Raw genomic sequence first — 23,991 nt, 5'->3', positions numbered from 1 at the left:
CCGTCGAGTGCACCGTTCCACTTACGCCATGCCCAGCTGAGTAGGCTAGGCATATACTACACAAGGTACTTACCCCTGCCATTTACCCCCAGCACCTCCATATACTTGATACTTTTAATTGGGAGGTGTGGTTAGCTTTGGTGAACATCAGAAGGGTATGGTAAGATATGCGTCGTTGTGCGAAGGAGAGAAAAGGAGGATGTGCGTGAAGGACTGGCTATATGGGCGAGAGCCCAGACAGGCCAGTCCTTTTTTGTTGTTGTTATTTTTAACGTCTACTTCCGCCTCCCGTAGGGCATGAGACGTAAAAGGCAGGCCAGTCCGTGTGCGCGGACGTGCAGTGCGACAATGTCACAGGCTAATCCCGTGGCATCTGGATCGCACAGGCACCTGCAAAAGGAGAGGCAAGGGATGGAACAGTCTTGCTTCTTCATAATAGAATACGTCATCTTGACAGCAGTAGAAGGTACCAGAATTTACAAAATTCCTATAAATTTACCTTTCCTCCCAGACCCTTCTGGTAGCACGCTAGAAAAAAGAAATAAAGAGACAAGAATTGAGAACGAAATGGAATAAACTATATGTCTTACAAGACGCCAATAAACCAAATCTGTCCCGATTCGCAGATGAAGGATATCATCTGTCCCTGGACATAACACTCATCCGGTCGGTAATTTGGTGGTAGCCAAAGTACGTTCTGGCCATTGCAAGTAATCCAAGACTTATCCTGTCCCAAGTTATAGCTATGGCTTTCTAAGTCATCTAGTACAACTTGGCTTTCGGTAGTTTCTGTAACTATATTAATATGTCCAACGTTGGTATGTAGGTCGCGATTGGTAGGATCAAACGAGATATCGGTTATACTAGTAGTAGTAGGAATCGTTTGGAGGCAGCTCCCCGACGCCGGATTCCAGATCTTGATCGTTTTGTCCCTCGAACCGGACGCCAGCCGCTGGCCATCAGGCGAGAAGGCCACGGAATTAACCCCGCTGCTATGGCCTTCGAGGGTTTGGAGGCAGCTCCCCGACGCCGGATCCCAGATCTTGATCGTTTGGTCATCCGAACCGGACGCCAGCCGCTGGCCATCAGGCGAGAAGGCCACGGACCGAACGTAGCTGCTATGGCCTTCGAGGGTTTGGAAGCAGGCATTCCAGTCCAATTCCACAGCCGGCTTTGTTTGAATCCATTCAGGTTCTTCTCCTTTGAAATTTCTCTTTATCAAGCTCCTGCTTGGAGCAAATACAAGCGCTGATATGTATGCTTGAATTGGAGCTTGCTCTATTATTGACTTATAAGATAGAGCAAACCGGTAAGCATCCCACATAAGCTTTGATAACTGCGATTGATTATTACCTCGCTATATCTTTAGTTAGACCAAGTTCCAAGTGCGGAGTTAGACTTGTACTTACTAGTAGGCCCTCGAGCCTTCTAATAGCAACAACGCCCGCAGGCATAGCTTGGAGTAGACTTAGAGCTTCCAACCAGTAAAGGTACTTTGTCTTGAGGAATGCATAGACAACCCCATTATCCTGTAAACGATCATGCCATTTTGTGTTCGTGTCAGAAACTGAGTCACACAAGTGATCAACCCAGTAGACGCACGAGTACCGCACCGTCGCTAGCGGGTCCGGATCCGGCACTTGGACCTTGTCACTCGGAAATCCCGGTGCCCTTAAGCCGTATATGTCGCGTCGCAGTGTTGTAGACATAGCATCAAGTGACCTCGAGAAGATGGTATAGTTCACATCTTCTTTCCCAGAAGGAAAAATCCACTTGAATGTCTCCAAAGCTTGATTGCCAGCTTTATCAGAGGCATTGCCAAGTAAAAAGTCCTTGGCGGATTGGTGGACGAAATAAACAGTCTGGTCTCGAAGAGTCAAAAACGAGCCGCAAAGCCCTATGATCGCTTCCAGGAATTCAGGATTGTTGCGAATATTATTGGGTAGCTTGATGAGCGTAGCTAATTCATGAAGACTGATTGGTCGGTGAACAATTGCGGTAACGGCAAGAATGTCTTTGCAAAGACCGGAATCCCGTAGTAGGCTTATTATAATCTGTTTCATTCGCGCGTATAGAGCATCCAGCCCGGGTGGAAACGTGCGTAGGATCTCTTGGACATGCCATTCCTCGACCTCTTCGTCTGCAAGCGCTTGGCAGACCAACGCCACCCAGAGGAACGTATTTTGCGCGTTGGAGTGCAAATAATCATAAACGGCCCTTTTCGTAGCAAGCTTGTACTCCTTCAGTTGGTCCACCTTGTACCGAATAAATGCATCGACAGCTGTCGCGACGGATTTTGCATTTAGCTCCAGGGATACGATTAATTTGGTTGTAGCAACTCTCAATCCTTTCTCGATTCGCGGCCAGTTACGACTCGAGACGATCCACTTGACTTGAGAAGATCCAGATGGTTCTTGGGTGATTAAGCCAAGAAGCTGTGACTGATCTTCGACACACTCATCAAGTGCGTCGATGATCAGGTAGGTCGTTCGGAGGTCTTGGTCTTGTAGGATATTGGTGAAGATTCTCGATAGGGCGTCCCACGTATTTGGATCTTTGAAGAGCCCTTCGCCTGCACGGTCGTACTCACTGCGCACGTGTGAGAGGATAGATGGCTGCTGGTCACTGAGTACGTAGATTAGGCCGCGCAGTACGGCAGTTGCATTGTTGATACGAGAGTCGGTAGCTTGGCAGAAGAAGTAGGCCACATTGCAGTGGTGCGCGTTGGCAGTACTGCCTTGATCCAGCTCATTGATGATGCCGCACAACAACATAGTCTTCCCTTTGCCGGGGTCGCCCTTGATCCAGAGCAGTCGGTGCTGTGGGTCGTCACGCCATTGTTGAAAGTCAGCGTTATTGAGGACCCAACGATACGAGTCCTGCAAAAGGCCGCCTTTGGTCCGTTCAATACGGACTTTATCATAGCAAGGATCGGCAATGCGCAAGTGCTTCAGACATTGCTGGTCCTTCTCTGACATTATGTTAGAACAAGCCCATACCGACACCGCCCATAATGGAAACCTACGTTCGTAGAGGTAGTAGTTGTATTGCGGCCCGGCGGCGTTGTTGTTATACTGAGCACCCGGGCCGATATTGGCATTGGAGAAACCCGAACCAGAATTAGAGACAGACCAGGACCTTTGCATGTTGTAGCGATTGAGCTTCGGGATTCCTATGATGCTTGGCTACAAGACCAGACGTGAGGCACGGAATGAGGTTGCTCGTCTTGTAGACTTAGTTGTAGACTTAGAAAAAGGACCCAAGGAGCAAGCAAGAGGTTGACAGAACCGAATGATGAGATGAATAGTGTTCAACCGGTTGACCAGCCCAAACTCCAAAGGTGTACTGTCGCCGAACTTCTGGCTTGTCTCATCCCCAACCGAGGGTAATCATTAAGCTGCGTGATGTGGCGGATGTGCCACCGAAATGTGCACATTTGCGGCATCAGCTGTTGATGCCTGGCCTTCCAGATCAGCCTAGGTGTCAAGATGCCCAATGGATACTACCTGTTAATGCCCAAATTCCCAGTCTGGCGTGGGTCGGCTACCAATCGCATGTGCCAATGGTAATGTGAAGATATCCTTTCGGGGAAAGCTGAATGCGACGCCTGCCCCCACAACTATAAGTAAGACGCCACTCTCCTAGACTGAGATCACCGTCACTGCGAGAAAGGTCCTAAGCAAATTCGGCCAATCAGAAGCTTCAAGGAAGAACTCCGCACCGAAGATAAAACACTTAGGCTTGAAGGGTCACCTGGCCAAGAGGGGATTGTCTGGTCTGGATGCCCTCCATATTTCCCATCATGGTGGATGGAGGTATGTGAGGCCACCAATCCGACGGCGTCTAGCAACGTGGCTCACTCTGAGAGCAAAGGGTACAAGAGCTAAGCCTCAATCCACCCTCTCCACGTTGCGCCTTGCCTTTAACACCCCGAGTAGATGTTGAAACCCTCAGTACTTTCGACCTGTGCTTGGGATCTTTGCAACTCGAGACAGTGTTGTTCTTCATTTTTTATAGCCAGGTTTGACGTCAACATCTGCAGAAATGGACTGTGACAAGGGCAGTATTCTGGGCTTGGAACAGTAGTTCAATTCAGCTGATAAACTACTTTGGTCTCGAAGGCCTTGTTGATCCTTTCAACCTCAATGAGAAGGTCGAGCCTTAAGGCCTTCTTATACCAAAGAAGGTTGGTACGTACCGAGCCCTGTGTGCCAGGCATCGGCGCGAGTCTATCTAGTTCATCTGCCTACAAGTAGATCTTCTGAATGCCAACCTTCGTCCAGTTGCCCGTCGGTAATTCCGGTCGGTGGTTTAATTGATGAAAGTCGCCGGCGGATGTCCGTGTGGCATTCTGTCGGTAATTCTGGTCGGCAGTTTGACTGATGAGTGTCGCCGGTGAATGTCCGTGTGACACTTGTGGCCAGGAACCCAGCGGACGTCCACCAGACTGGGGCCATAGCCCTTGCGGGTGGCACAGAAATCAAGGAAAGCCGCTTGCGATGACGCAGCTGGGGTTCCCCGGAGCCCTCTAATGACGGACGTGTTATCGAGGCATATCGTAATGCGTGGCCGGGCTTGTGCCTCCGGAAAGAGCGCCACAGCGGCCTTGAGACCGTGCCGCGCCCCTTCCGCCTCTGCATCAAAGACTTCCGCCTGTTCTAATTGACCGCATCCGCGGCCAAGTTCTGTCTGTCCTTGGAAGATTACGTAGCCAAAGCCTACGCACTCGCCCTCTGGTCTTTCTTCTTCAGCATCCGGGTCCTCCGCGTGCGCTGGAAGGCCCATCTCCTTAGATATCATAGAACCGTCGGTGTAAACGACGATCTCCGAGGGATCTAGCTGGAGAAGCCATTCTTTGAAATCCTTGGCAGCCCTGTCCTTTGACGTGGGTGCTGGATTATTGTGAGTGTCTCCGTTATAAACGGGCGGCTGTAGAACCGGCCGCGGGAAAGGCAAGGCGAGTTGGGCAGCCGTCTGTAGCGTTGTAGGGCCGCGAGGCAGGCCGTGCGGCGTCACTCGAGATTCCGAAAGACGCGGAAGGGTGGGATCTAAGGTAAGGAGGCGTACAGCGTCCCGCCGGCGGGCCGCTTCCAGAAGAAGGGCAGGCTAGCTTCACGGTAGAGAATGGCAAGACGCGTCGTTCTCTACACCGGTAAGCTGGCGCGGATGGCAGTGTTCACCGCCGTCTGGACCTTATGAACAAGGTCCGCCAGTCCGTTGCTAACAAGCGGAAACTCCCCTTGTTTGCGGAGAAGGGTGTGCTTCTTATGGCCTGGCCACCAGATTTCAGAGCCAAATAGGGCCTTTGGCAGGACTGCCGCCTTCATAGCCTTCACCATGGAGCCTGGAGGAGCGCTGTGGTAGACTCTGTTGAGACCGCGTATGTGGCGGACCACCTGCTTGGCGGAGGCGAGCCTGTGCTCAATGTGGTGCTTCCAGTTCAGCTTGCTGTGGAGCCAAATCCCTAGCCAACGCATTGCCGGCTGTGCAGCCACCACGACTCCTCTGTGCGTAATGGTTGGGAAGGGCGCAATTTGTCTTTTCCTGGAGAAAACCTGAATTTCGGTCTTGTCCGGGGAGAAGTCGACAGCGTTGTCTACTCCCCATTGGACCATGGCGTCCAACTCTCGTTGGGCCTTCTCTGCAACCTCCTCGTTCGAAGAGCCCGTGACCAGGACTGCACAATCGTCTGCATATCCAAAGTGCTGCGCTTCGCTCTCCCCGAAGCGATGAACTGGCTCTGTATAAAGCAGGTAGATGATGGGCGAGGCTGGTGAGCCCTGGGGGAGCCCGCATCTGAGACGGCGCATAGGAGTGGTCACCCCCGGGTATCAAATGCAGGCCATACGGTCCGTCATAAAAGACTCAACCCAGCGGGCTACGCAGTCTGGCCACCCTTGCTCCCGCAAACGTAAAACCAGCCTATTCACCAGGACGGCGTCAAAGGCACCTTTGACGTCCATAGCTACCAGTGCAGCAACAAGTCCCTTGTCGAGTGTGGCTTCCATATCGTGGAACAGAGCTTCCACAATGTCCACGGCCGAACGCCATGGAAGAGCACCAGCCTGCTGGGGGTTTAAGACCCCATTAGAAATAGCCGTCCAAGCGATCCGCCTACCGATAAGACGTTCAATGCCTTTTCCAAGGCAGGACAGGAGCGAAATGGGCCGCCATCTCTTGGCCGTCGTCTGGTCTTTCCCCGGTTTCGGTATCATAACTACTTCCGCCTGTCGGAAGACTTGGGGGTGGTAGCCGGTAGCAACGCAGCCCTGATAGAGCCGCAAGACAGAGTCTTGATAGATTCCCAGGATGCCTTCAACATACGGACCGTAATGCCGTCAGTGCCGGGGGATGTATTGCCAGAACCGCAGAGGGTTTGTAGACTTCGTCCGCGTGGACGACGGTCGACCAGGGTAGGCGACGGCGTGGTACCGTGGGCACCCAGCCAGTTTCGAGGCCTGCGCACACGTCTTATTCCACCACTTTGCATTCTTCTCAGGTCTCGAGGGCCTGCAAGAGATTTGGAGGGCCTCTGTAAGGACATTGCAGAGCGCCTCGGCGAGCTCGTCGAGCCTTTCCGGAGAGTCCTCGCCTGTAGGAAGGAGCGGGACCAAGCCCATGAGGAACGAGACGTTTTCGGCATATAGTTTAATAGCTTCTGGGTCTTCACGAAGGAACAGTCGACGGCGGGGAGACTCTACCGGTTGGGTGGGGATGTCCGTAATGCAAACTTGGTGGTCTGAGCCGCAGTCCGCCTCTGGGGCAGTCCTTGTTGAGCAGAGCGGTATGTTCGAAAAGGTAAGGTCAATAGTATTACCACAGTTGTGGGTAGGTACGCCAGGAGCCGTCAGCAAATCCAGGCTATGCTCTGTAACGTAGTCTACAATTCGCGTGGCACCTTCTGATGTTTCCGCGCCGGGTTGCCAGGAGTGGTGTTTAGCATTAAAGTCGCCAGCAAGGAGTGTCCTTGTCGTTGGCTACCAACTCTGCAGTAGCTCGAGGGCCGAAAAATCATTTGATCGGCGGTAGATATTAACGAAGGTGACACCCTGCGTCTCTACCCATAGTAGATCTCTGGTATGGCTGAGTGTGAATCCTACTGCTGCCACTCCCTTACGAACGTACGTGGCGACGCGTGGGTGGGTAGTAGTTTCCTTTGTCCATGTGCGGACAGGAGTGTAAAGAGCGTAGAGGGGGTGCCCGGGAATGCCAAGGCGGCCCTCGTAGAACCACGCTCGTGGCTCTTGGATCATAATCACATCCGCTCCAGCCTCACTAGCAGCTTGAAGGGCAATCTCGTGCGTGTCGCGTGCTCGTGCTACATTAGCCTGAAAGACACGTAGTCTGGAATTGTTCAGGCTGTCGCAAGAGGGGGTCGAGTGTCTATTCATAGGCCAGCGGCCCTCTTGGAGGGCGTTCTGTGGCGGCTAGAGCGGCGGACTGTGTCGGAGGAGGACGTACACTCGCTCAACTGGACCATTATTGTGTCCTCATCAACTGAGAGCTGGCTCTGGTCAGAGCTGTCGGAGTTCTCAGGACTAGAGGGTGCGGAACTAAGGCTGGACAGCTCGTTAGAAGACGTGGTGGTACTTTCCTGGCTGCCGGGAGAGGCATCGCGGTCATATTTCCTAGTGAAAAGTATGCCGCCTTCACGTCGAATCTGCTTCTGTTGTAGAGGGGTCGGGCGGATGACGGTATCTCTTTGGCGTCTTGGACGCATAGGACACTCGGCGTGGGTGGACTCAAAAGGGCCACGGCAGTTGGCGCATTGAATGTGACGGTCACATTCCCCGTGGGCGGTATGTCCGCATTGTGGGCATTTAGCAGCGCGAGCGCACCCTCTGCGGCCATGCCACTCAAAGCATTCCGTGCATTGGTCCAGCGGGCGGCGTTTCTGGACGAGACGGCTAATGTTGCTAACGTCAAAAAGACGGAAAGGAGAGACAGGCTTTTCGAAGGAGATGAGCCAGGTTGCGTAGGCCTCGCCAGGATGGTAGTACTGAGAGGGACGGAGGGCGACAGGCTCTTGGCCGGTTTGGACGAGGACTTCGTCCTTAATGGCGGTGGTAGTGTCGACAGGAACCATACCGATCCGCATCGTCATGGGCACATTCTGGACGGCGTAGGTGACCCGTCTAGTCGAAGAAAGACGCGGCTGTCAATTTGGGGTAGGGCAGCCTTGCGGGTGAGGCTGGAGTGGGAGCAGGAAGTAGAGCGGGAGGCGGAGATGGAATTCGCACCGCGGGCGGCAGCTTCTGCGAAGATGGGCCCCTTCCCCTTGCTAGTAGGGGAAGCGGAGGCCTTCTTGCTTGCTGGGGCCGTGTGGCCCGGAGCAGGCGAAGGAGGTGAAGCAAAGCTTTTCTGCAAGGCGGCGGTGATGGTTCGTGCGAGGCGGTCAGCTTCGCGGGCGTGGGCTGGGGAGACGGCGGAGAACCGGGGGAGTTCGGTATCAAGGTAGGCGGCGAAGGAGCGGTAGATCTCCGCTTTGGCAAGAGCTTCAGAGACGAGGGTCTCAGCGAAGGTCGTAATGGAACCAGAAGCATTAGGGGTGGCGGTGGTGGTGGGCAAGACGGGCTTCCTCGTCCGCAGTCCGGGCTCTCTTGGCCGGCTGCGCCGTCGTGGAGGGCGGGGGCGGGACGCAAAGAAAGTCCGGCAGGGGGTAAACTGGTATTATGGCCGGCGGCGGTGGTTTGGGGGCCCCGGAGGGCGAAGGCGTAGACATTTTGTCGTTATGGTTATTGAGATATCGACCGTGGAAACGGCGATTTTGGTGGTGTTAGGTATTTTGCCGGCAACCAAGCGTTAGTACTAACACTTGGCGCCAAGACTTTTTGTTGCAGGAGGAAGAAAAAAAAAAAAAAAAAAAAAAAAAAAAAAAAACCTGGGCTTATGTATATTATAAAACGAGAACAATTCAACACAGCCATAAGTTTTATTCAACTTCTATTCCATTTGTGATACGTACATCAAGCTATGCTTTGATACTGACATCACCTGTGTTGTAATCTATATAGATCAGTGATGGCCTCCTCATAAGCTGCTATGATAGGTCTGTAGAGCTGCTCTGGATCTCCTTCGGGAGTTCCGATAATGATTCCCTTTTCGTGATAGGGAAAAAGAATATCCCTAATTTTCCAACAAAGCGGTTCTAAAACTTTGAGCTTCTCTGGAAACTCCTCCAGAACTATCTCAAAAGTAACGGACATGTTACCTTTCTTATTCATAGCAATCTGACTGAAACTTCCGATCTCCCATTGGTGAAAAACGCTCTCCTGAGGCGCCTTCTTGTTGCCAGAAAATCCGTTATACCACGATTGGCGCCCACACATCCAAAGAAGGACATAGAAAAACGATTCGAGGTCGTGACGATATGTGTGGTCGATGTTGCGCAATACTTCAATCGCCATGAACTGGATCGTGCCGGTTATTTGTCGCGCTCCGCTTGGGCCGCTATTCTGTGCTTTAGCCATGTCAAGGTCGATCAGCATGCCCTTGAGGCCATCTGCTGTTTCAGGGTCCGTGATGATGATGTTGTTTGGAGAAATGTCGCGGTGGAGAATTTTGCCAGTGACGAAGAGAGATTGGTGCGCCTTGATCGCATCTCGCATTGATTCTAGCAGTTGCTTGATATCAGTAAACTCGCTGATGACGCGACCGGCAGGTGAGATGACGAGGCAGGAATAGATCCGATCTTCCCACAGGTCCTCGCTAGGCGCAGATAGGGCCGGCTTGGTCTTGCTTGTCGACGACGACGGCTGGGTGCTCAGCTTTCGATTTAGCTTCTGGCTATCGGATCGCTGCCTCTTATTGGATCTGGATACGGTGTCGGTGGCGCTAGATGACGACTTGCGCTTATTGCCCGATATACTAGTGCTTGTTGAAGCCAATGAAGGGTCGTCCGCCCCGTTCTGAAACCGGTGAGCCGTTGGGAACTCCAGTTTCTTCCGTATTTCTGCAATGGTAGCGATTCGATGATGCGCTACTATTCCAGCTACCCCTTTAACACCCTTTTCCTTTGCTTGCGTTAGGTGGTCTACCTCCGCCGTCCGTTTACCCGATGCCCAAGCGAATTTGACAACGCTGTTGTCTTCGGTCGTATAGCAGGTAGTGCCGCGACTTACGATGGCCTTCTGCCTATACATCGCCCTATCCAACCTGATCCTCGTTGCTTGACCACCTGTGTCGTTTAGCGTAATATAGCGTTTTTTTTTTCCTCCCTCGATAACTCGCTCAATAAAGGTATCCCGGCCCATTGCCTCAGCATCCATCGTAGCATAGCCGACAAGAGCGCGCGCAAACATGTCCGCCTTTTCGTGAATATCAAAGAACCCGGAACTATACGCCCCAGCCCGATCGAAGATCCAGAGCTCCATCTTGGAGGCGCAGAGAAGGAAGGCGTGGACGAATCGACGGGTCGGCTGGTCGGCGAATACCTTGCGCACGTAGCGGGAGAGTTGCAGGAAATCCGTCTTAAACCTGCGTTCACTTTGTGACTTCTTTTGCTCCCCAACAACCAGAATGTTTTTGTATTCATAAAGGGTACCCGCTTCTGTAGTTGACGCTTGGAAGAATATATCCATCTGGTCTTTCCCTTCTTTAAACTGGTGGGCAGATGCGGTGGTATGGAGCTTGTTCGGTGCCCCGGCTAGGAAGCGCTCTTCCAGGGAGCAAAGCCATTCCCAGACCGGTTTTTTATCAGGATTGGCCGGGAAGCCCGTCCATTTCGTTCCGTTATGCGCTGTCTTGATCTTCTCTAACATTACCTTCTGTTCGTTGCGCCAGTTTTCGAGGTCGAAGAACTTTTCCAAAAAACCCCCTACACCGCGGAAGGTGCAGTTTTTGATCTCGTGGAACAGTTCCTTTTCCACCACCTCGCGCGTTGCACTATCAGCAAGCCGATTCGAACTGGTCTTGACAGGCGTTCCTTTGAACGTAGACGGAACTGTGGGGCGAAGAGGGGGAGTGCGGGGAGTCAAGGTGTCGAGGAGACTGAAGACGGCAGCCCAAATGGCAGTGTCGTTGGAGTTGTCGACGACAAGGCGGACGAGAGGGCGAAATGGGTCGAGGTTCGCTATCTTCCCTCCTTGGACATTCTGTCGCAGGTCCAATAGTCTGAGTGCCACGCTACCGTCTCCATCGGAAGAGGGAAGGTTGAATGCTGCGGGAGATCCGACAAGCGCCAGTAAAAGGGATGCAATAGATTCCCGGTACGCATCGTCGGCTTCGTTGGCGTCGCGCAATTTGTCTCGAACGCGGTCAAGTGTATCACCGAGCGGGCGTTCGGAAATGATCTCCTTCTGTTCTTCTAAAAGAGTCATTTTGAGAAAGGACGTGCTGGGAATTACTAATTGTGTGGAAAATGGATGGGCAATGAAGATGGTAAACAAACAATGCTGGTTATTGAAAGAAGAGTTGGAGTAAACAAAGACCCACTATTTATGGACCCAGACATTGGCGCGATAGACCACGTGATGCTGGGAACTATTGGGTTCCCTAGTTAGCTGGCTAGGTCCGTGAATGGGATATTCAAATCACTAACAGGAATGGGTGCGATTTTCACCAAAATCTCCTACGGTTCTGCACATGACATTAACACCACTGATTGGTTCCAATGATTCTTTGGCCTTACTTACCGTTTTCATTGCCTTTGCCATCGAGTGCACCGTTCCACTTACACCAAGCAGGCTGTTGGCAATACAGTGGCTGGCCGTCTTCAAGTCTACTGGTCCGAATCTGGCGTCCAGGGTACATAGGAATATGATCCGTATGTGGGCCCCACTCTCCTCTGAATCTGGGCCGTTACCTGGCCACCCGAGCCACTCTTTCGTTTGTGACCCACTCTTTGAGTTAAGTGCATTATGGAGCCTTCGAACACTCACTCCATGCAAGGCCTCATTGTATTCTTCTTCTCCCCTTCAAACTACTTTTGGCGAATGCAGTTATTTATCATTCCATTTTACTTTCTCCAACCAAGCCGCCAATCAATCATTTTCCTAACCTATTGTTCCCAACGTCTCAACCGTCCGCCAATCTGACAGTTGACCACGTGATAAGACTAGACGCGACATTTCACGAAACGCGACCTTCGCCCCCTTCTATAGCCGCGTCTCAAGAACATCATCACCATCGCCATGACGGATCGGGCTCAGGCGCTCATCCTCGGTCAGGAACAGATCATCCGAGAACATCCCATCGGCACAGGCCTAGATGCCTTCCGTGCTTCGTTCGAATCAGTCTGTAAAGACAGGGCAATCTCCTGTCCTACGCCAGACGCGCTCCGTCAGCTGGACAAAAAAGGTGAGTGAGACAGGCCCACGTTGCCGAGATGCCCATCTAACCATTGTTTAGATTTCCAGGAGCTTGCGTTTAGTCTTTTGTCGACAATCCAAATCCTCCCTATTACCCGTCTTCTACGTTCGAATACGGGCAGTGGCACCCTTCGAATCGATCTGTTGAGACGCCTACCCGCCCTCGACTCCGACGACGTGGACAACTTCGACTCGGACCAATTCGAACCACTTTTCAATGCAGTCCTCACCAACAAGCCCGACGATGAGATCTGGCGCCAAGTGTACTGTGCCGTTACCGAAACCACCCCGCCTCCCCGACCGACAGCATCTTACCTTTTTCAAACTCCGTGGTCTATCAACACGAGCAGCTTCGCAAACTCCTCCGAGCTCCGCAAACATGTGGACGTGGTCCTCAAGGATGAGCTCGGCTCCATATACATCGACCTTCCTAACTTCCACGACATCTTTTTCGGTCGGGTGGCGGGTCTAAAGACAGCATCAGAGGCCGTCTTCAACAAGTGCACGGAAGGCAGCGAACCACTCTTCCGTAGTGGTTGGCGCGGGTGGCCGACAGATGCGAACCAGGACCGTGTCCTGGACTGGTTTGCAGAACTGAGCGAGAAACTGGCAGTGTTTGCAGAAGAGTACCATCCGAATCGGACACCGACGCCGCGACGAAGGCTGCTGGTACAACCCAACAAACCGATCCGCGGCTCGATAGCGGAACGCAAAGTGGACGTCGGCTTCGTGGATGATTCAAAGGCTGGAAAGGATACTCCATGGTGCTGGTCGCATATTCTCGTACCGGGCGAGCTGAAGAGCAATCCTTCTGCCGATATAGCGTCAAAGGCATGGCTCGATCTCGGGAGGTACGCGAGGGAAGTATCCGGTGCTCAAGATACGCTGGACAATCGTCGCTTTGTTTTGGGATTTACCATCTGTGGATCACTCATGAGGATATGGGAGTTTGATCGGCTCGGGGCCATCGCATCGGAACAGTTCAATATCAACACGGAGGGCTTAAAGTTCGTATCAACGGTCCTCGCGTTTCTCTGGATGAGCGAGGAGGAGCTTGGGTTCGACCCATCTATTATAAAGGAGAATGATAATCGGTTCGTCCAGATCAAGAGTAATGACTCAACAGAGCGTCTTATCATTGATAAAGTCATGCTACGCGCATGTTGTATGTCCGGCCGGGCAACGACCTGCTGGAAGGCCCATCCCGAGGGAGACCCGCAGACGCCACTAGTCATCAAGGATTCCTGGCAGTACCCTGAGCGCGACGAGGAAGGGGAGCTGCTGCGAGATGCGACCGATAAAGGGGTAGTGAACGTAGCTCGATACTATCACCACGAGACGGTCCAGGTGCGCGGAACCGATGACGATGTCCGAAGCAACGTTCGAGGAGGAATAGATGTTAATAAGGCGAAGAACTACAAGCTGGAACACTCGACGCCGTCGACCAGGACGGTTACGGCTAGTGCCTCACGGAAAGGCCGCAGTACTAGCATGGCTGGCAAGAAACGGTCATCTAGCCAAACCGACGCCGCTTTACCCTCCAGCAAGCGGTCCTGTACGACCCAGGCTAGCAGTGATGCGCTGCAAAATCGGGTACATCGGCGAGTCATTGTTCGCGACTATGGCCAACCCATCTATAAGGCAAGCTCCCGAGTGGCCCTACTTGCTGCGTTGGAAGGCTGCATTGACGGACACGAGTCCCTATGGAGAACGGCCGGCCTCCTTCACAGAGACATCTCCATTAACAACCTTATGATCAATGAAGACGACAACAACCCTTCCTGGCCTTCATTCTTAATCGACCTAGATCTTGCTGTCAGAAAGGAACGAGAAGGTGCCTCTGGAGCAAAGGGCATGACCGGCACCAGGGCGTTCATGGCAATTGGGGTCCTTCTGGGCGAACAACATTCCTTCATGCACGATCTCGAATCATTCTTTTGGGTTCTGTTCTGGATCTGCGTCCACTACGACGGGCCACACAAGAGCAGGGTTGTTGACGAGTTTGACCAGTGGAATTATATCCGCCCGGTAATGTTGGCAGACTTGAAGAAGGGGCGAGTGGCTGATGAAGGAGATTTCATCAAATCCGCAAAAGTGCACTTCACGCCATACTACCAGCCGTTGGTACCTTGGGTCAACAAACTACGGAGAGAAGTATTTCCGAACGGTGGGAGGTGGAAAAAAGAGAACGAGGGATTGTATGATCGGATGAGGGGGATTCTTGGGGAAGCCCGAAATGATCCAAATGTATAACGCAGAGATAGCTTCGCAAATTAGTGTAATTAGCAGAGAGAATTATACATAGTGATCTGCGCGCACGGCTTCCAGCTCCTCCAAACCGAGCGCGAGCAACAGCAGTCTCTTGCCCAAGTCGCAGCCAGGTTTCAGCAAGTCGTAACTAACGTTTAACATCCATCCTAAACTGTCTCACTCCTATATTTACTTCCCAAATATTATTGAGACGAGCTAAGCTGACCCTGAGATCTAGGTTCCCATTGCGCCCTGGTTTGATGACGAAGATGAAGCAGCTGGGTCTCTACCAGTCTGTGGCGCTGACACATGACATTGAAGGTTTCCTTATCTATTTCATAACCAACTACTTGGAGAACTACGACAGCACATAGGGATTATACAGCTTGCTGGGGATTGACGCTTGGCAATCCGGCCAATACGTTTACACCGCGACGCGCCACCGCGCAAGAGAAAAAGAGAACGCGACACACACTTCAAGCCGAGCAAGAAGTCTGCAACGTGCTGGGCACAACCGGGAAGCTCAAGCCACCCCTGCTGACAGTCTCTACCGGCAACTGCAGTCGTACGCCGACAATAAGAAGAAATATCGACAAGCCGATCGGATATTAGCCTCTAATCAAGGTTGTACGTTTAAGTAGCCACGTCATTGGAGATGAAGTTTTATAATGACAGATGTACTGACTTGAGCTCTGGCTTGATACAGACAGATACTGTGTTGTTGTTGTTGTTGTTGTTGTTGTTGTTGTTATTTTTAACGTCTACTTCCGCCTCCCGTAGGGCATGAGACGTGCCACATCGGTAAACCTAGCGTACAAAATTAAGAGAAATACCCTGGTGCGCCCTTGAGGCGCCCAGTGTCCTTATTGTCCACCAAACCATTAATTCGAGGGCAACCCGAGGCCTATTGCCAGTGTAAATCGTGTGTTGCCCGTAGCGTAAACGCCACCCAACACCTCCAATCGAATCGCCCAGTGGGCGAGCCGCCAGTCTATGGCGGGACCCGTAGAACAAAGGAAAAGACATAAGAAAGGGCAAAATCACTCCTCCCCGCTCTCGCTCTCCCCCTTCCGCAAGGCCTCTTCCCGTCTCCTTACGCGGTAAACTAGCCTGTTCAAGTCTACCGTAACCCTCTCGATGTCGTGGCCGCGCCCAATCTCCACTCCTTCACCCTGTAGAAACCCTGTAACGTTATCAGCGGTGCCCCCGTCGTCGATGTGCTGTTGCCAGAGTGTCTGGCGCCAAGCCTTTCTCGTGCAAGTCCACGAAAAGAAGTGGGAGGTCTGTATTCTAGCAATAAATTGTTGCCAATAAATACCGATAGCAAGGGAGAGATTCGCCCGCGTAGCCGCTTCGCCTGTGACCGGGGAAACCGCATGTGCCTTCCTGCAGAAGAAGGGATGGAAGGGGTTCTTCCAGCTTCCACAGAAGCACGACGGCAGGGCGTCCTCGTGTTCGAAGCGCTCGTGGTAGTCCTTGAAATCCCCGTGGCCAGACCTGGCCGCGAGGAGGTGGTGTAAAGAGCGTCTGTCCAACTCTTTTAGTTCGTCGTTAGGCTTGATAGAGACCCCCAGCCTGTAGCCTGCATACAACTCTGGCTTGTTCACGGCCCACCATGCCTTGAAATCCGTGCGAGCCTCCCTTTTGGAAAGCCGCCTTGAGTGCGCAAGGGTAGCCAAGCCTTGATTAACTACCTCTCCCTCTTCAGCACCCGCCTTAGCGAATTCGTCAGCAATCTCGTTGCCCGTGATGCCCTTGTGGCCGGGAACCCAGCGGACGTCCACCAGACGGGGGCCATAGCCCTTTCGGATGGCGCGGAAATCGAGGAAAGCCGCTTGTGACGACGCAGCTGGGGTTCCTCGGAGTCCTCTAATGACGGACGTGTTATCAAGGCATATCGTAATGCGTGGTCGGGCCTGTGCCTCCGGGAAGAGCGCCACAGCGGCCTTGAGACCATGCCGCGCGCCTTCGGCCTCCGCATCGAAAACTTCCGCTTGTTCTAGCTGACCGCATCCGCAGCCGAGTTCTGTCTGTCCTTGAAAGATTACGTAGCCAAAGCCTACGCACCCGCCCTCTGGTCTTTCTTCGGCGTCGGGGTCCTCCGCGTGCGCTGGGAGGGCCATTTGCCTAGCTATCATAGAGCCGTCGGTGTAAACGACAATCTCCGAGGGATCTCGTTGGAGAAGCCATCCTTCGAAATCCTTGGCAGCCCTGTCCTTAGACGTGGGCGCTGGATCTTTGTGAGTGTCTCCGTTATGGACGGGCGGCTGTAGAACCGGCCGCGGGAAAGGCAAGGCGAGCTATGCAGCCGTCTGTAGCGTTGTAGGGCGGCGAGGCAGGCCGCGCGGCGTCATTCGGGGTTCCGAAAGCCGCGGGACGAGCGGGTGGGCGGGATCTAAGGTGAGGAGGCGCACAGCGTGCCGCCGGCGGGCCGCTTCTAGAAGAAGGGGGATGGGAGGCAGGCTAGCTTCGCGGTAGAGAATGGCAAGGCGCGTCGTTCTCCACACTGGTAAGCTGGCGCGGATGGCAATGTTAACCGCAGTCTGGACTTTATGGACGAGGTCCGCCAGTCCATTGTTAACAAGCGGAAACTCCCCTTATTTACGGTGAAGGGCGTGCTTCTTATACCCTGGCCACCAGATTTCAGAGCCAAATAGGGCCTTTGGCAGGACGACAGCCTTCATGGCCTTCACCATAGAACCTGGAGGGGCGCTGTGGTAGATTCTATTGAGACCGCGTATGTGGCGGACTACTTGCTTGGCGGAGGCGAGCCTGTGCTCAATATGGTGCTTCCAGTTCAGCTTGCTGTGAAGCCATATCCCCAGCCAACGTATTGCCGGCTGTGCAGCCACCTCGACTCCTCTGTGCGTAATGGTAGGGAAAGGCGCAGTTTGTCTTTTCCTGGAGAAAAACTGAATTTCGGTCTTGTCCGGCGAGAAGTCAACAGCGTTGTCTACTCCCCATTGGACCATGGCGTCCAGCTCTCGTTGGGCCTTCTCTACGACCTCTTCATTCGAAGAGCCAGTAACAAGAACTGCACAGTCGTCTGCATATCCGAAATGCTGTGCTTCGCTCTCTCCAAGACGATGGACCGGCTCTGTGTAGAGCAGGTAAATGATGGGCGAAGCAGGTGAGCCCTGAGGGAGCCCGCATCTGAGACGGCGCATAGGAGTGGTCACGCCCGGGTATCGAACGCAGGCCATGCGGTCCGTCATAAAAGACTCGACCCAGCGGACCACGCAGTCTGGCCACCCTTGTTCCCGCAAGCGTAAAACCAGCCTATTCACTAGGACGGCATCAAAGGCGCCTTTGACATCCATAGCTACTAGTGCGGCAACGAGTCCCTTGTCGAGTGCAGCTTCGATATCGTGAAACAGAGCTTCCACAATGTCAACGGCCGAACGCCTCGGGAGGGCGCCAGCCTGCTGGGGATTTAAGACCCCGCTAGAAATAGCCGTCCAAGCGATCCGCCTGCCAATAAGGCGTTCGATGCGAGATTGCTAATGAGCTCGCTAAGGCGGGCGCCGAAGGAGGAGAGGTAGTCAATGAAGGCTTGGCTACCCTTGCGCACTCAAGGCGGCTTGCTAAGAGGGAGGCGCACGGATTTCAAGGCATGGTGGGCCGCGAACAAGCCAGAGTCTTATGCAGACTACCGGTTGGGGGTCTCTATCCAGCCTAACGACGAACTAAAAGAGCTGGACAGACGCTCTTTACACCACCTCCTCGCGGCCAGGTCTGGCCACGGGGATTTCAAGGACTACCACGAGCGCTTCAAGCACGAGGACGCCCTGCTGACATGTTTTTGTGGAAGCTGGAAGAATCCATTTCATCCCTTTTTCTGCAGGAAGGCATATGCAGTTTCCCCCGTCACGGGCGAAGCGGCTACGCGGGAGAATCTCTCCCTTGCTATTGGAATTTACTGGCAGCGCTTCATCGCTAGGATCCAGACCTCGCACTTCTTTTCGTGGACTTGCACGAGAAAGGCATGGCGCCAGACACTCTGGCACCAGCACACTGACGGCGGTGGCGCCGCTGACAACCTTACGGGGTTTTTACGGAGTAGAGGGGTGGAGGTTGGCCATGGCCACGATATTGAGAGGGTTACGGTGGACTTGGACAGGCTCGTTCACCGTGCAAGGAGACGGGAGGAGGCCTTGCGGGAGGAGGAGAGCGAGAGCAAGAGCGGAGAGGAGTGATTTTGTCATTTCTTTTATCTTTTCCTTTGTGCTACAGGTTCCGTCATATACTGGCGGCTCGCCCACTGGGCGATTCGACTATAAGTGTTGGGCCGCGTTTACGCTATGGGCAACACATGATTTATACTGGCAATAGGTCTCGGTTTGCCCTCAGATTAATGGTTTTGGTGGACAGTTAGGGCATTGCTCTTAATTTTGTATGCTAGACTCACCGGTGCGGCACGTCTCATGCCCTACGGGAGGCGGAAGTAGACGTTAAAAATAACAACAACAAAAAAAAAAAAAAATTGTAAACCCAGTTATTGTAGACCCAATCACTTCGAAATTGTCCGACCTTGTCGAGTGTCGTAACCGCTGGAAGAAGTTCATCCTTTGTAAGGATGAACTCTTGATCTCCTTGATGGGCGATGGATATGTTGCCACTAAGCCCTGTTCGGTGTGAGAGGAAATCGGAGAGAGTGACCATGTGCTGTATTTTTGCATCGGTCTCGAATCCCTTAAGTAGATCTTTCATCGGTGTACTCCATTCGAACTTGACCTCCTTGCCCTCCCCACGGACCTTTGCAAGACACGCGACCACAAAGCTCTTTGTCATGGACCCTATGCCGTAAACTGTATCGGGACTGGGTTGACGTGGCTTGATGTTAGGCTGGTTTTCGGCAACTGTTTCATGGCCCTTGGTGAAGATGATCTTGTTGTCGTGAAGTATACCCACGGATGCTGAAGGAGCACCCGAAATTTGGCACATATCGTCGACGATGGAGATAACGGATTGGAGACGATTGCGTATGACCTCCTCCTGCGTACAGAACATGATTACAAAGGTATGAAAAGAAAAAAAAAATGAAAAAAAACCGATGGGAGCGATAAAGGAGGAGAAACACTATTGAGAACTGGAGGACGCCTCCATGTGAGTCGAGGGCGTTGGCATCATAATATGCGCCCGTTGGCTTTATGCACGGGTCTTGGTATAGGGTCATTGCGGTGACAGAATCAAACGAGATTGCTCCAGTCCAGGAGCTCACCAAGGCTTCTACACCTCGGGTGCTTGGTAGCACAAATTTTGTGTTGCTTCTCATTACGAGAAAGAGAGGGTGTATAGTTAAAGGCCCAGACAATCCCTAGGTGGCCTGCACTATGGGTCATCGAATAAGGGTGGTTGATTGCACATGCCTGCCGGGGATCCTATTGGGGTGTGCATGCCCAAGGTGAGGTGGTCAAAATGTCCACCGGTTGTCTTATTTTGCGGGCAGTCACGTAGTAGCTCCAGCCGGTCAACGTTCGCCAAGTTGTCGCCTTCTTTATAGCGAACATACCTGGTTCTGTTCAATGCTCTCAACGTGGATGAATGAACTCAGGTCCATGGACGGGTGTTCAGATCACTAACAGGAATGGGTGCGATTTTCACCAAAATCTGCTACGATTTTGCATACGCCATTAACACCACTGCAGTGGTCCAAAACGAAATGATTGGTACCGATAATCTTGATAGAGGATGGCCAGAAGTGCCAGACTCCATCTTTGAAATCTGACAGGTTGCGGGGACAGCCGAGGTAACCTCCGGACTAGGCAGCTGCAGGGCCCAGCAAGGCCAAAGAATCATTGGAACCAATCAGTGGCGAGTGCCTTGCAATTCCATGCTGGTTTGTTTGTTTGTGGTCTGGTGCTTCGGCGTCTTCCTGTTCCTCAGCCACTGCCCCGTATGCATCTCTCTCAGCCAATCGACTCTTCTACAAAGGTGTTGCAAACCAACCATGGTTATGGCATGCCAATCTTCCCCTCAGGAAGGGAAGAGGTAGGCTAATGCAGGCGGATGAAGGAGGTCGATCGTGATCAGTTTGTCGTAGTGGATCACCAAACTGTAGGAACCAATTCTTCAAGAATGGGCTTCTGACCGAGGGGCCCGAGACCCTCTCCCGTAAGGGTCCGCAAAAGAAACAACCGAAATTCCACATGTCCGCGGAAATGCGCATTGGGTGCAAAAGCTTCAACTGACGCTATGTAAGGATCCTGTCCAATTTCATTATATCTCGTTCTCTTCACACGGCGGCGCATGATACTGCGACCTGCTCTTTGGCCCTGTTTGGTAGTATCTTGAACAATCGCGTAGTTGGTGGACTGTCTCTTTCCAACTTTACTGTATACACATATGACTGGAGGCACCGACATTCGTTCGTTTTAATTACGTTTTGAAAGAAAAAAAAACCCCCCAAAAAACGATAAACAAAAATGGTGACATCAATAAAAAGAAAAAAAAAGATAAAAACATACAACACCAGGGATTCGCTGGTTGTCACCAACCCAACTACTAGTCTGGCCCTCAGTAAGCTTATCTATGGGAGGAGGAAGGACAGGAAACGGTTCTTTTAATCACGTGGTAGGGTTAAAAAACTGAACCACCACCTCCTATATCCATATCGTTCGGACGGAGGCATAACGGTGGAGTGGAGAGGCGGCGCTAAAACAACGAATACAATTGGGCGGATTACGAGAAAAGCAGCTTATGTATGGGAGTTGGAAGGATAAGAACCGGGTCGTTTAATCACGTGGTAGGGTCAAAAAACTGAACAACCACCTCCCATATCCATAACCATTCGGACGGAGGCAAGACAGTAAGTGGGAAGCCGGCGCTAAAAAGATAAATATAATTGAGTTGATTACGAGACAAGTTGGCCGTCCTGACACTGCGGCTAGCCACGTTAACGTTTGTCAAAGTGCAATATCTGCGGTATAGGTATACTAGCACAATTCTCAGTCGCGGCCGTACAAGCTCCTCTTCCAGTAGCTGAATTATGGAGTTCAACGAAAGCATTTCTTTGGCAGTATAAACAGCTGCTTAATGTCTTACTGTCAGTGCGATCGCCGCTTGGCGTCCGGGTTCCATGCGCCCACGAGTCCCAAAGGAAATCGAAAGTAAGGCATCAATGCATTGTCCGCTCAAGGACACTGGTTATCACAACGCCTTGGTTGTTGGCAGCAATCGGCAGCCTAGGCTCTACTGCAATTTGCAGGTTCCACTCGGATTTACAGCCCTACCCGCGCCACGCCCGCTGCTTGGTACACTGTAGACCCGTGACAGAAAGCCACGACCCTCGCCCAACCCAGGCAATTGATTTGGCGCCCTGAACCTTCTGGGTCCATGAATGCCCAGCTCAAAAAACAAATAGCGTTTGGATAATTGGCGTGTGATTGGGAGAAGCCACCAGCCATCTCGTGCCTAACAAAGTGACAACGCAGAGTCCTATGCTCCCTCATGCCCTCGAGAAAACACAGTGTTCTAGTTTCTTTTCCTTGTTTTTTCCTAGATAGCAGAAGAGAGGAATTCCAGGCGCTTTCATAAACTTGATCCATCGATCATCAAACATAGCACCCGCTGCCTTCGAGACAAAACGCCGAGACAAAACGATCATCCTCGAGTGCATCACTATGTCGCCTAAATCAAGATGTTCCTCCTGCTAAGATATGCTCGTGGTTTCAGACGCGTTCCAAGCGACACAGAAATGCGGAAGATAGGAAAAGTTCTAAGAACCAAGGGTAGTCTTGCCCTGCACAGCACATCCCCGTCACTACCTCTATGTCTTCCCTCCCCCTCCCGTCCGCTCTGGCTGCTGGTTCTACTGATGTAGAGACGTCCACCTCACGACTCCCAGTCACTTCAGCTACCGGTTCCATCAATATGGAGACGTCCACCCCACGGCCCCCAACCGCTCCGGCTACCGGTTCCGCCAATATAGAGACGTCCGCCGGCGCGGATGACACCATTGTTCGCCTCCCAGCGACTCCAGCTACCAATCCTACCAGCATAGAGACGTCCGCCAGCACAGATGACACTACTACCAGCTTATCCGTAAAATTCTGGGAGGATGCCTATAATGAATTCAAAAAAGAAGAGACCGAATTGGTAAACGCATATGAGAAGATGCTGTCCCGACAGCTACAAAGTGGCTCCAACTCAATGATGCTCGAGTCTCAGCCAAATATCAAGTCTCAGCCGAACATCATCGCCCAAAACAACTTGGACAGACGCCGCCAAATGATGCAGCTTATCAATGCCGGCCTAGCCAAGACTGAGAGGGAGGCCAAAGTGAAAGAGAGCTGTGGCGGAGTCGTGGACGTTGTTCTATCTGTTAAGAAAATTATAAGTGAGGCAATCCAGACTGTGCCCCAAGCTGCGCTTCCATGGACCGGTATTTGTATTGCTCTAGAGGTACGTTTATCTGGAGGATAATATTTCTCATGCTAACTTTTGCAGATGCTTGCCAACCCTATAAAAGCGACCGAAGCTAACCGCAAAGGGATCGACTACGTTGTTAAGAGAATGGACTGGCATTGGAATTCGTCGAAAAGCCTTCTCAAGCTCACCAACATCAGCGAACTCGATGGAATGAGAGGCGAATTGAAGATCCAAATTGTTGGCCTCTACAAAGCGTTCCTCTCTTACCAGATTAAGAGTGTTTGTGCTTATTATCGCACCCGCGGCCTAGCCTTTCTCCGAGATATAGTCAAGCTTGACGACTGGGATGCTGATTTGGGGGCTATCCAAGACGCCGAGAAGCGTTTCGACACAGATGTCCAAACATACACCACCCAGAAAGGGGCGTCGCATCTCGAGCAGCTTGTTAGACAAAAAATGTCAGAGAAGGACCAGCAATGCCTGAAGCACTTGCGCATTACCGATCCTCGCGATGATAAAGTCCGCATCGAACGGACCAAAGGAGGCCTTTTGCAGGACTCATATCGTTGGGTCCTCAAAAACGCCGACTTTCAACAATGGCATGACGACCCACAGCACCGACTGCTCTGGATCAAGGGCGACCCCGGCAAAGGAAAGACTATGTTGCTATGCGGTATCATCAATGAGCTGGAGCAAGACAATACTGCCAACGCGCGCCACTGCAATGTGGCCTACTTCTTCTGCCAAGCTACCTGTCACACGGACATCGCCCACACTCCTGGGTTTGAAGTTCAATAGAGCCTCAATGCTTGACATCAACCCAACCTCGCCATACAATGCCAGCCTTGCCTCAGCCAGACTATTCGGCCAACAGGCACGGCTGTCACACGGACATTTGCCGGTGACATTCACCAGTCAAACTGCCGACCAGAATTACCGACAGAATGCCACACGGACATCCGCCGGCGACTTTCATCAATTAAACCACCGACCGGAATTACCGACGGGCAACTGGACGAAGGTTGGCATTCAGAAGATCTACTTGTAGGCAGATGAACTAGAT

The 23,991-nt window shown here is 52.3% G+C and overlaps 10 protein-coding genes across 10 annotated transcripts; 4 read left to right on the top strand and 6 right to left on the bottom strand.

The window, feature by feature from the left end:
* Window positions 1-586: 586 nt before the first annotated feature.
* Window positions 587-3,146, bottom strand: SMAC4_13298 (uncharacterized protein; the record flags this gene model as incomplete). Its single annotated transcript, XM_066091362.1, has 3 exons — window positions 587-1,357; window positions 1,410-2,971; window positions 3,026-3,146. The coding sequence occupies 3 exons, from the start codon at window positions 3,144-3,146 to the stop codon at window positions 587-589; spliced, it is 2,454 nt and encodes an 817-aa protein (XP_065946239.1).
* Window positions 3,147-4,311: 1,165 nt separating this feature from the next.
* On the bottom strand, window positions 4,312-4,800 carry SMAC4_13297 (uncharacterized protein; the record flags this gene model as incomplete). Its single annotated transcript, XM_066091361.1, has 1 exon — window positions 4,312-4,800. One exon carries the CDS (start codon window positions 4,798-4,800, stop codon window positions 4,312-4,314), a length of 489 nt encoding a protein of 162 aa, XP_065946238.1.
* A 2,587-nt stretch (window positions 4,801-7,387) lies between these two features.
* SMAC4_13296 (uncharacterized protein) lies at window positions 7,388-7,720 on the bottom strand (the record flags this gene model as incomplete). Its single annotated transcript, XM_066091360.1, has 1 exon — window positions 7,388-7,720. The coding sequence occupies one exon, from the start codon at window positions 7,718-7,720 to the stop codon at window positions 7,388-7,390; it is 333 nt and encodes a 110-aa protein (XP_065946237.1).
* Window positions 7,721-8,990: 1,270 nt separating this feature from the next.
* On the bottom strand, window positions 8,991-10,142 carry SMAC4_13295 (uncharacterized protein; the record flags this gene model as incomplete). Its single annotated transcript, XM_066091359.1, has 1 exon — window positions 8,991-10,142. The coding sequence occupies one exon, from the start codon at window positions 10,140-10,142 to the stop codon at window positions 8,991-8,993; it is 1,152 nt and encodes a 383-aa protein (XP_065946236.1).
* Window positions 10,143-12,131: 1,989 nt separating this feature from the next.
* On the top strand, window positions 12,132-12,305 carry SMAC4_13294 (uncharacterized protein; the record flags this gene model as incomplete). Its single annotated transcript, XM_066091358.1, has 1 exon — window positions 12,132-12,305. The coding sequence occupies one exon, from the start codon at window positions 12,132-12,134 to the stop codon at window positions 12,303-12,305; it is 174 nt and encodes a 57-aa protein (XP_065946235.1).
* Window positions 12,306-13,241: 936 nt separating this feature from the next.
* Window positions 13,242-14,561, top strand: SMAC4_13293 (uncharacterized protein; the record flags this gene model as incomplete). The annotated part of the gene is made up of 1 exon (XM_066091357.1): window positions 13,242-14,561. One exon carries the CDS (start codon window positions 13,242-13,244, stop codon window positions 14,559-14,561), a length of 1,320 nt encoding a protein of 439 aa, XP_065946234.1.
* A 1,037-nt stretch (window positions 14,562-15,598) lies between these two features.
* Window positions 15,599-16,951, bottom strand: SMAC4_13292 (uncharacterized protein; the record flags this gene model as incomplete). Its single annotated transcript, XM_066091356.1, has 1 exon — window positions 15,599-16,951. The coding sequence occupies exon 1, from the start codon at window positions 16,694-16,696 to the stop codon at window positions 15,599-15,601; it is 1,098 nt and encodes a 365-aa protein (XP_065946233.1). The 5' UTR covers window positions 16,697-16,951.
* A 1,152-nt stretch (window positions 16,952-18,103) lies between these two features.
* Window positions 18,104-18,754, top strand: SMAC4_13291 (uncharacterized protein; the record flags this gene model as incomplete). Its single annotated transcript, XM_066091355.1, has 1 exon — window positions 18,104-18,754. One exon carries the CDS (start codon window positions 18,104-18,106, stop codon window positions 18,752-18,754), a length of 651 nt encoding a protein of 216 aa, XP_065946232.1.
* A 226-nt stretch (window positions 18,755-18,980) lies between these two features.
* On the bottom strand, window positions 18,981-19,568 carry SMAC4_13290 (uncharacterized protein; the record flags this gene model as incomplete). Its single annotated transcript, XM_066091354.1, has 2 exons — window positions 18,981-19,430; window positions 19,512-19,568. The coding sequence occupies 2 exons, from the start codon at window positions 19,566-19,568 to the stop codon at window positions 18,981-18,983; spliced, it is 507 nt and encodes a 168-aa protein (XP_065946231.1).
* A 2,760-nt stretch (window positions 19,569-22,328) lies between these two features.
* Window positions 22,329-23,726, top strand: SMAC4_09902 (uncharacterized protein; the record flags this gene model as incomplete). Its single annotated transcript, XM_066091027.1, has 2 exons — window positions 22,329-22,961; window positions 23,007-23,726. 2 exons carry the CDS (start codon window positions 22,329-22,331, stop codon window positions 23,724-23,726), a joined length of 1,353 nt encoding a protein of 450 aa, XP_065946230.1.
* Window positions 23,727-23,991: the final 265 nt, after the last annotated feature.

The sequence above is a fragment of the Sordaria macrospora genome, chromosome 2, assembly GCF_033870435.1.
Source record: "Sordaria macrospora chromosome 2, complete sequence".
In the NCBI taxonomy this organism is placed as follows: Eukaryota; Fungi; Ascomycota; class Sordariomycetes; order Sordariales; family Sordariaceae; genus Sordaria; species Sordaria macrospora.
Note: the sequence above shows the minus strand (reverse complement) of the source record. Positions and strands in the feature narration are given on the sequence as shown.